This window comes from Culex quinquefasciatus, chromosome 1, assembly GCF_015732765.1.
Source record: "Culex quinquefasciatus strain JHB chromosome 1, VPISU_Cqui_1.0_pri_paternal, whole genome shotgun sequence".
Lineage (NCBI taxonomy): Eukaryota > Metazoa > Arthropoda > Insecta > Diptera > Culicidae > Culex > Culex quinquefasciatus.
The window spans coordinates 85,674,187-85,685,379 of record NC_051861.1 but is presented as its reverse complement, the minus strand read 5'-3'; the positions used below and the strand labels follow the sequence as shown (position 1 = coordinate 85,685,379).

The 11,193-nt window shown below is 38.2% G+C and overlaps 1 protein-coding gene across 1 annotated transcript; it reads right to left on the bottom strand.

Moving 5' to 3' along the window:
• Nucleotides 1–10,250: 10,250 nt before the first annotated feature.
• Nucleotides 10,251–10,709, bottom strand: LOC119770588 (PE-PGRS family protein PE_PGRS16-like). Its single transcript, XM_038265770.1, has one exon. It carries the CDS (start codon nt 10,707–10,709, stop codon nt 10,251–10,253), a length of 459 nt encoding a protein of 152 aa, XP_038121698.1.
• Between the last annotated feature and the right edge of the window lie 484 nt (nt 10,710–11,193).

The following is an 11,193-nucleotide window of genomic DNA, read 5'->3' as shown; positions in this document are numbered from 1 at the left end:
ACAAAATTGGTATTTTATAAATATTAAACTTATGACAACGTTATTTTTAATAAATCATTGTTAGAGTCATGTTGTGACACAATTTTATATCTATTTTTGTTACAAAATCATCGTACTGTTTACTGTTTATGATATCATTCAGCGTTAAACCAAACAAATTGAGCATTTCTTCAAAAAAAAAAAAACCAAAAATGTTTTAAATTCTGAGACAAAAATATTTCAAATTTGTAGATTTCATGGCTATTTATTTGCTTTAAAAAATTTATAATTCTATATGAAAACCCCATGATAAGATTTGTAATGAAGGGTGAGCAACATTGGATAAACTGTATTTGTGAGATGACTGATATCAGGAAAAATTTCTGGAAGGAAGAGTTATGAGTCCTTGCTCATACAAAAAATGTAGTTTATACATTTAGATACAACTTAATCGATGAGATTTTCTCTAAAATATTTTGGAGTAATTATTTTTACTCATAGATTAATCTCCAGAATATAGATCATTATGAAGACACACCAATAAGCGATAATTCGCCAGTAAAGTAAACAAATTGTCGATTTGCTAGAAAACAGTAAGTAAGTCAAACATCATGCCACTGAATCCGGAACAAAATGCCCACATATGTTTCCGGAATGACAAAGAATGTCCCTTTTTTCACCGGGTTTCTTCAAAGAGGTTCATGCTCAGATTTTTTTTCCTCCTCATCCACCGAAAAGAAATTGGAACGTGACCACGAATTTAAATCCGAAAATTACCTCGTCCTCGTGTCCACATATGCACTCTCTCTCTCTCTCTCGCAGTAGAGTTCACTTTTGGTGCGTGCCAGGATGATCTGGTTTCTGGCTTTTGATTGGGAAGCGAGCTGCTGTCCCCCGTGGGTCGTCACATATGGCTCCTTATCCTGTCCTCACCCGGATTTTTATGACCAACGACGACGACGACGCCCCGTGCGAGCTATCAAACCCCCGAAAAAAGTGGCCCACTGATAAGGACGGCAGCAGATTCATGGGAGGAGTATCGAATTCAAGACGTTTTTTTTTCTTTCTTGGCTACTTCTCAGGGTAAACTCAATCAACGCCGAAGGAAATTTAAAGCAAACATTGAATTTCAATTTACTGGTTTTTCCCCGGTTCCAGACTGGTGTGTGGTTTCCTTTGGACATAACACTTTTCATAAAGATTCAATATGTGAGCTTGGTTTGATTTTTATGTGTGACCTTTCGTGGAAATGGGGGATGTGGTGGTGGTGGGAGAATTTAAGATCTTTGGCTACCTTTATATCATCATGGTTGAGATCAGAAGCAGATTTGAATTTTGTGAAAATTATATAATATAATAGTTTTTGCTATCCTCACCGAAGTATGACTATAATCCAGCTCTAAAACTGAACTTTTCACACGTAGACCTACCTTCATGTATACACATCGTCTCAGATTCGGAAGCCAAACATTCGACTCGGTTTATGGTCCCATATGTAGCTATTAAAATTTTTGAAGTTTGGATAAGTAGATCATAAGATATGTACGTTTAAAAATGTAAAAATGTGTGTCTCAAATGTGTAAATTTGTGTCTCACAAATAATGAGTCCAAAAGTTTGAAGATTTCGTATGGTCGTATAAATCATTTTTCCATTTTTTTTATTTCAGGCCTCATATTAACGTTAGTTTTCCGCCAACTCACACGAAATAAGAAAAAGTTTGCACCGACCCCTCTACGATTTGCATGAAACTTTGTTTCAAGGGGAAATTTTTGTCTTTGATCCAAATCCGAGCGCCATTTTACGATATCTGGTGACGGACGGGTGGTACGACCCCTTTCATATCTGGACATAAAAAGACGTATTATTCAATAATTTGCAGCCTGAATGGTGATGAGATGGAAATTTGGTATCAAAGCAACCTTTATGTAAAATTGGACGCACGATTTGTTGGCGTACTCAGAATTCCGAAAAAAACGTATTCTTCATCGAAAAAGCGAGACCACCGATGCATAATATTTTCCTAGTGAAATAAAAAGTTACTCTAATTTATAAGCTTTCGTTTCATATTTCTTCAATTGTGACTTGAAATTGAATTAAAACTTTAAAAAAGCATTTTTATTGAACATGATTTCTGCGTCCATTAATCCCTGCTTTTTAACTGGGCTATGGCTCAGTTATCGAGCGCCCAGTTACCGAACAAGTACTGTATTTATGAGCTTAAATTAGAAAAAAAAATCATGTTTCTTTATTTTTCATCTAACACCAGCATCTTGGACAAATCAGGACAAATGTAACGAATTAAGACAGCTGTTCAAGTGAAAGTGTTTGCATAATGTTTTGATTTTTGCCTTCCTCACTTTCCTGAGGAAAGGCTATAAAATCACTCGAAAAACGAACTTTTTGGCTAGACCTCCTAGACCTACCTTCATTTGTACATATCGACTCAGAATCACCAGCTGAGCAAATGTCTGTGCATTTTAAATGGGCGTAATATTGAATGTTTAGCCCTTTTGAAATGTCAGTCTTGATTTGAAAATTTTGCAAATATTGTTTTCGAAAAGATCGGAAAATTTCACAAATGTTTCATATTTTAACATTGAAAATCGGACCATTAGTTGCTGAGATATCGACATTGAAAAATGGTGGGCTGTTTGTGTGAGACTTGGAAAACATCAATTTTCCTTTTTTTAAACCTTTGCATTGCAATATTTCAGCAACTAAAGGTCGCATCAACAAAGTCCGAAGAAGCAAAATATAGAGCTTTCTCAGCTTTTCAAAAATATTTTTTTTTCAAAAGTGGGCAAACATGTGCACACATTTAAAAAAATGAAAAACTGCGACTATTTTCAAAAAAGTCACCTAAATATGGATTTAACTTGAAAACGGTGCACTTTATCAAAATTTCAGTAAAGTACTTTTTGATTGCAAATTTGATTTTACATCGAAAAATGAGTTGAAAATTTTTGCAACCAAAATTTCGATTTTTTGAAAAAATCAGTATTGATTAAAAAATTCATAACTCGGTCAATGATTTTTTGCACAACCTGGAAATTTCTGAAAAGTTGGCATTTTATGTCTTCTAAAACATATCAAAAAATAAAAATAAATAAAAATAGTGTTTTTTTGCAAATCAAATTTTAGTGATAAAAAGTTAAATAAAAAAATCACCAAATTTTTTTACCGTGTATCATTTTTTTCCAGTGTAGTCCGTATCCATACCTACAACATTGCCGAAGATACCAAATCGATCAAAAAATTCCTTCAAAAGATACAGATTTTTGAATTTTAACATATCATTTTTGTATGGACAGCTGCCAAATTTGTATGGAAAATTATATGGACAAACTGATGATGCAAAATGGCTTCTCAGGGCATACCAAAGGCACCAAAAAAGTTTCAGTCGGATTAAAAAATACAAAAATTAAAATTGATGAAAAAAAACCGATTTCGTAGAGAATTGCTCATGTGTGAAGACCTTTCTTGTGGATTAAGAATTTTCAAGATCTGACTTACCTATCTAAAATTACAAGCAATTTAAAAAATGGTCTGAATTTGCATAACCTCAAATGGTCCCGGCTGATCGCCACGTAAATAGCCTTGTAGAGGGATGCCATTTTCCTGAAAGGCGGTGTCTGTATAATCTTGACAAAAAGTCTGTAGAAGTCTATTTTTTTTTTTACTCGTCACTTATTTTTATTAGGACCTCTTAGGTGCTGCGATCACGATAGGGGAGATCCATAAACCATGTGGACACTTTAGGGGATTGTAATCAATCTATAAATGAGAGGAAGGCACCAACCACCTAAAGGTGGATTAAGTAACGTTTTTTGAAATGATTTCGGTTTAAACAGGAACAGAACAACAAATACAGTACTCCGATTTCCAAATTTATTATTCTAAAATGTCTTGTACCTATACAGGGACTGTAGTCCCGATATTCCTCAGTTCGTCGCCGTCGCGCTAACTTGTCGTACGTGCATTTTAGGCCAAATTGAGTTAAGAACACCATTTTGTGCACCTCACAATGCCACATCTTTTGACCTTCACAGATCCCCAAAATTCGATTTCAATCCTAAGATATTCAATGACAACCAAAAAAGTTCCGAAAATTTTTGTCACTTTACATATGAAAGTAGTTTCAATCTTGTCGTGCTATCTTGTCACTCCCTGAAAATTGATGTAAGTGCGACAAAAGGCCAAAGGGATTTCAGGTCAGAACGCGTTTGACGCACGTACAAGCTAGACTACCGTAAACATTTGTAATTATAACTCGGGACTCCAGCAACCAACTTCAACCAAACTTCGGGACAATGCACAGAATGGTCAGCCAAACAAAACGTGTTTGTTATTGTTTACATTGCGTGCTCTCGTTTTTGTTTATTTAAGGTCAAACATTAAAACGCGTCGAGTTAACGGCAGTGACTAGAAGATAATTTCTAAAATATGTTTTATATAAAACAATCTTTTCCTGGCAAATTTCGTCCAGCCCTTTTTTGGTTTATAATATAATGAGAAACATAGATGAGCAATTCTCTGAAATTTCGGTCATTCGATTTTTCTGTATTTTTTAAACCGGCTGAAACTTTTTTGGTGCCTTCAGTATGCCCAAAGAAGCCATTTTTCATCAATAGTTTGTCCATATAATTTTCCATACAAATTTGGCAGCTGCCCATACAAAAAAGGTGTATGAAATTTCAAAAATATGTATCTTTTCAAGGATTTTTTGATCGATTTGGTGTCTTTGGCAAAGTTGTAGGTAATACACGGTAAAAAAAATGTTGATTTTCAAGTTCACTTTTTGTCACTAAAAATTAATTTACAAAAAACACCATTTTTTTTATATGTTTTAGAGGACACCCAAACAACCCACCATTTTCTTATGTTGATATCTCAGCAACTTATGGTCCGATTTACAATGTTAAAACATGAAACATTCGTGAAATTTTCCGATCTTTTCGAAAAAAATATTTTCATAGATTTTAAATCAAGACTAACATTTCAAAAAGACCAAACATTCAATATTTTGCCCTTTTGATATGTTATCCTTGATTTAAAATTTTTGAAGGTATTTTTTTTCCGGAAAATTTCACGACTGTTTCATGTTTTGACATTGTTAATCGGACCATTAGTTGCTGAGATATCGACATTGGAAAATGGTGGGTTGTTTGGGTGAGACTTAGAAAACATGAATTTTCTTGTTTTTAACCCTTTGCATGGCAACAACTCAGCAACTAAGGGTCGTATCAACAAAGTCCAAATAAGCAAAATATAGAGAATTTTCTCAGCTTAAAAAAAAATTCGAAGGTGGGCAAACATGGGTACTACTTTAAAAATAATAATAACTGCGACTATTTTGAAAAAAGTTACATAAAAATGGCTATAACTTGAAAACGATGAACTTAATCAAAATTTCACTAATGTACTTTTTGATTGCAAATTTAATTTTACATCGAAAAATGAAGTTGAAAAATTTTTGCGACCAATATTTCGATTACTTGAAAAAAATTGTATTGATTCAAAAAATCATAACTCGGTCAAAGCTTTTTTACCCATTCTGGAAATGTTTCAAAAGTTGGCATTTAAAGTCCTCTAAAACACATAAAAAAATAGTGTTTTTTGCAAATTAAGTTTTAGTGACAAAAATGAAATTAAAAATCACCATTTTTTTTAATTTGTATCATTTTTTTCAGTGTAGTCCATATTTATACCTACGACTTTGCCGAAGACACCAAATCGATCAAAAAATTCCTTCAAAAGATATAGATTTTTGAATTTTCATAAATCATTTTTGTATGGGCAGTAGGGTGGGTACGTTTTTCAAAAAGTTCTCGGATCAAATTTTAGTGTGGTTCCCCTTGTAGGGCATGCCCATAGGGACTTTCATGCCAAATATCAGCTCATTTGGTTGTAAACTGGCTGCGCGCAGGGTTAAAGTTTACATGGGAATTACTATGGGAAATTGAAACTTTTTGTTCAAACGCTCCTACAGGCCTGGGAAAATCACGCGCCAACTTCTGGTATGGTCAGGCCTATGGGGAATGGTCTGGAAAACACTTTTCCCAAAGAGAGCATATGGATTCGTTGTCCCTAGACCTGGCGCATCGGCAAACAATCCAATGTCTCCGGAATCAACGGTTTTCCCTCAAAAAGCATCAAATTTTCCTTAGCATGCTATGAAAGCTTAATGAACATCGCGACGCCATATGTCAGGCAGCTACCACTTGGTTGAAATATTTGCAAAAAAATACAAATTCGCTATGCAAAGATTCTGAATTCGACTAAATAATATCAGGATTACTCGAAATGATCATTTTCTAGTTAAAAAAAGGTTTGCAATTTAATATTCCAGCCGTTTCTCACCCACGTGGTAGCTGTCTGACATATGACGTCGCGGTGTTCATCAAGCTTTCATAGCATGCTACACCCAGAACTGGGCATCGGCATACGAGAGGATAAAGAGCACGATTCGGTAGTAAAATGGTACTGTGTGCGGACGGAGAGGATAAATCCCGAAATTACCGAGAGTACTTTACTCATGGTTCATTTTCCAAAAAAGTTCATCTATCAAAAAAAAAGTACCGGTGCCAAGACTCGAACCCAAGACCTTCGACATATTGAACCGTGCCTTTGACGTATGGGCCACCATGGTTCGGTGACCAAGTGGCGGTCGTTTGTCCATATAAGCCACTCATGAATGAACTGTTCCAATGAACGAATGAACACGCGAGAGGACTATACTCTCGCAAAATAGCACTTTCCTCACGTTTCTTTTCGTGAGGACTATCCCCTCGTTCTTTAACTTTGGGTGTAAGGAAAATTTTACGCTTTTTGAGGGAAAACCGTTGTTTCCGGAGACATCGGATTGTTTGCCGATGCGCCAGGTCTAGGGACAAAGAATCCATATGCTCTTTTTGGGAAAAGTGTTCTCCAGACCATTCCCCAAGTCGCTCAACCTGCATTCCTGTCACTCATGAGGTCTGCACAGCTGATTCCACGTAGATTTTTCCCGCCAGTAATGACAGGAAACGTTGACAAACGGAATATGTGCCAAAATCATAAGTGGTTTTTAACATATGAAGGGAAATCATCGTGAACTGGAACTGCCGGTCGTTAGCCCGGGTAAAGTGGAAACGTTGAGATGATTGTTGTCCTCTGCTCTCATCTCGCAAAAATCCATACAGAGAACCACGTCTCATTCAACCGGCTCCGTGGCTTAATGGTTACGGCTTCTGTCTCCCAAGCAGAAGGTTCAGGGATCAAATCCCGGTCGGTACCTTTGAAATTTGTAATCAGGAATTTGAATATGAATAAAAACTAAAATGAATCAGGTGGGATTCGAACTCACACCTTTGGTGGTGGTGGTGGTCTGGGACGCTAAGCAGTCGGCCATCAGAAGGTTTACACTCTAGCAGTGAATTGATCCGTAGTGTTGAAACATGTTATCTCTTCTTCTCTATTATTAAATACGCGCTGATCCCTGATTTGCCTGAGGGGATTAGAAGTCTAAATATAGATCGAGTGTCCTTCAGATGCTTGCTTCTATGTTTAGGCGGGGCCAAACAATGCCCAGCGACCTCGGAATTGGACCGCAAGGAGCTCTGTCATTCTGAAATGGGTCGTTGGAAGCAGCGCGAGGGCTATCACCACCTAATACCCGGGACTGAGATAAGCTGTATCAGCATTCGGCATGTACACAGTCTGATACAAATTATACTTTCCCATAATTTCGCTACCGGTTAGCGGGTATTGGATTGGACCACACACACACACAAGTGTTCTCCAGACCATTCCCCATAGGCCTGATCATACCAGAAGTTGGCGCGTGATTTTCCCAGGCCTGTAGGAGCGTTTGAACAAAAAGTTTCAATTTCCCATAGTAATTCCCATGTAAACTTTAACCCTGATGCGCGCAGCCAGTTTACAACCAAATGAGCTGATATTTGGCATGAAAGTCCCTATGGGCATGCCCTACAAGGGGAACCACACTAAAATTTGATCCGAGAACTTTTTGAAAAACGTACCCACCCTAATGGGCAGCTGCCAAATTTGTATGGAAAATTATATGGACAAACTAATGATGCAAAATGGATTGTTTGGGCATACCGAAGGCACCAAAAAAGTTTCAGCCAGATTAAAAAATACAAAAAATTAAAATTTAAGAAATTAAACCGATTCCGTAGCGAACTGCTCAGATTTTATATAAGATTTTAAGACTGTTTCAAAAATTGTCGGGATCCAGAGAATTCCAGGGATTCAAAAATATTTTCTCTGTTCCTTGAGACATTTTAAGCCCGGAAAAATTGGACGCCCTAATATAATACAAACCTTCAGATAATCAAAACATCTGATAATTGACTGTATAACATTAAAAAAATTAGGTTGTTGTGAATATGTGATAAAAATATTAAAAAAAAAACTATTTTGATTGAACTTATCTTTCTTACTTAAGTTCCATTTCCGTTAAAATCACACAAGTCACTGATTGAATGATAAATAATGTTCATTCTTCTTCTTCCAGATGGCTATAGTGTGGTTTGCTACCTTGTGCGAAACAATCAGTGCAGAAAGCGATAGCATTTCCCGCTTTTCCCAGGAATAAAACCACCCTCTCCCATGTTTTCTGCGTGATTGTGTGTCCCAACCTAAGCTCACCGTGTGTGCGTCGCCTGAAAACCACCATCGAATCTATTATTAAAGCTCTATTTGTCTTTCCACATTATTTAATGACCCGTACAAATGAAACGAAGAAGGGGTGGGGAGAGTCCGACCGACGAGCAAACCAAAAAACACAAAAAAGAAGAAAAAAACGAGGGACCAATGTGTCTTCTTCTAAAGGTTTGCACGCCACAGGATAGCCCTACTTCCCTCCTCCTCGAACCTTCAAAAACTGGACAAAGGACCGTTACAACACCGGTTACCGGTTGGGACGAACTATAAACATGAACTGGGTGGCAGGGTGTTCCAGAAATGTTGATAAGTTTAACAATTTCGTGATCAAAATGTCAAAAATTCCTTGTAATCTTGCATCTCTGCTTATCAACTGTCTTGAACCATGATAGGGGAACAGCATCTAATACCAGCGTGCCTCTAATGTTGGCAGGTCAAAACTTTGACATTCAATTAAAGCTAATCAAAAGCGTTTTCAACTGAAATCGAATGATAAATAGAGGTGAGCAAGCAAGCTTCTATCAAAAGTTTTGTAAAATTAGTTGTTTAAATAGTGAAAATCAGCAAATTGGATGGAGTTAGGAGCGAGTGCTTAACCTGCCAAACATACGAGAATTTGCTCGATGAAAAGGTAGATTCTGTAGAGGAATTCCCTTTTTTAGCTTGGAACTTCAAGTGTTTATCATCGAAAATCGATTATTGAGCTGACTCACACACCTTTAGGTAAATTTCATTGTCTTAATTAAAACTAATAAATTAACCATACATTGTGCAAATTTTAACAATAATCGTGTTTGAACTAACTTTCAAACAGTCTGGAACACCCTACCCGTTCCAACCCTGTGGACTGTGCGGGGTGACCCAAGTTCAAAAGTTGCCGCCGGGAAGGTGGCTTTTTGTTCTGTACAACGAAGAAGTGATCCCAATTCGATACGTCACCTCTTCAGGAGTGGGGTTTCGTGTGGAAGAGTCCAGTCCAGGAGGAGAAAAATCAAGTCCCAGTTTCGTCCTTTCCGAAAGGGGCAGTGGGAAGGAGGATTCGAGTGAGGTGAAATCATAAATGCTTGACTTAATTTTTAATTAATTTGAACGTTAATGGTAGACGACAGGGTTGGAATTGGTTGTTTGAGAGGGTGGTTTTGGGACGCGATTGAAGGAATGATAACTCTTCTTCGAAAAGGGGTGGTCCAGAGCGGGATTAGAGGTGACCGAAGTCGGTGTAGGGGTTTTCGGCGGAAGGTTGTCTCGAAGAAACGGCCCGTGTAACCAGAAATCCCCCTTTTGATGGGGTGATGGTGAAAAGTTTTGGCAGCTGGAACTAATTTTCAACTAGGATCGAAGGGGGGTTTCAAACCGACCGTCTCGTGGCATTGGGAGATTGGTTTGATTGAAATAGATTAACCCTAGCGAATTGGGTGTGTCACCAACGGGAGAAAAAGGTTAATTAATGGTTTGATTTTGTGAAGAAATTTGTACTGTTAACGAAACTGATGTGAACTAGTGCTCTATGCGAGGAATAAAGTACAAAACAAAAGCTTTTGCTTGCAAAATTTGTTTATTCAACTATTCATTTTCAACAGAACTATTTTTTCACTTGTTCTTCTTAACGACCTCCACGTCCCTTCTTACCCTCCTTACCCTCCTTACCTTCCTTACCTCCCTTGCCACCCTTTCCTCCCTTTCCACCCTTTCCATCGTGTTCTCCCTTTCCGCCCTTTTCTCCCTTACCACCCTTTCCCCCCTTACCGCCCTTACCCCTCTTTCCGCCGCGTCCACCCTGCTCCTCATCGCCTTCCGCCTCCTCATCTGCTCCGCGTCCTCCCTTTCCGCCACGACCTCCTCCTCGGCCACCCTTCTGTCCACCGTCCTCCTCAACGTCCTGCCCGTTTGGACCACCCCAGCCGCCCTGTCCTTGATCGTCGCCACGACCTCCCTTTCCGCCGGCCATTCCGGTGTCCTCCCCGTCCGTTTCCTCGTCCATCTGGGGTTCGGCGGCTGCCGGGTCCCACAGGCACAGGACGGCCACGATCGCCAGCGTCAGGAAGATCAGCGAGAGCTTCATGGTTGGATTGGTTGTTGTATGCCGAGTAGATTGATTGACGATCAACTTGGAATGATGTTTTGAGTTGCAGTGGGGCAGGTTTTTATAGGGCTGAGCTGATGGTTTTAATGGACATTTAATTGAGTCTGACGTGGTTTTGATTGAAACGGAAACCGAGCGGTTACCGGGTGCTATTGTTGTCTGGTGCAAATTGAAGCATTACAAAAAATACCATCACATTTTTTGTAATTGAAATGAAAAAAAAAAAACAGGTTGCATAAGCATTAGCTTAATCTTCATTGCTACCAGTGAGATGTTTTTTCATAATTCACAGCCAAAAGATTATTAACAGGAGCTAACCATCCGTCATCGCCGCACTTATACAAAAATACTTTCATCGATTTTTGGAAAATGTCGAGATTTTCTTTTCAGCTCTTGTATCGAAAAGTAAATTTCAATCCTGTTTTGGGTTTGGCCAAAGCAGGGAAAATGTCTCATTCGAATC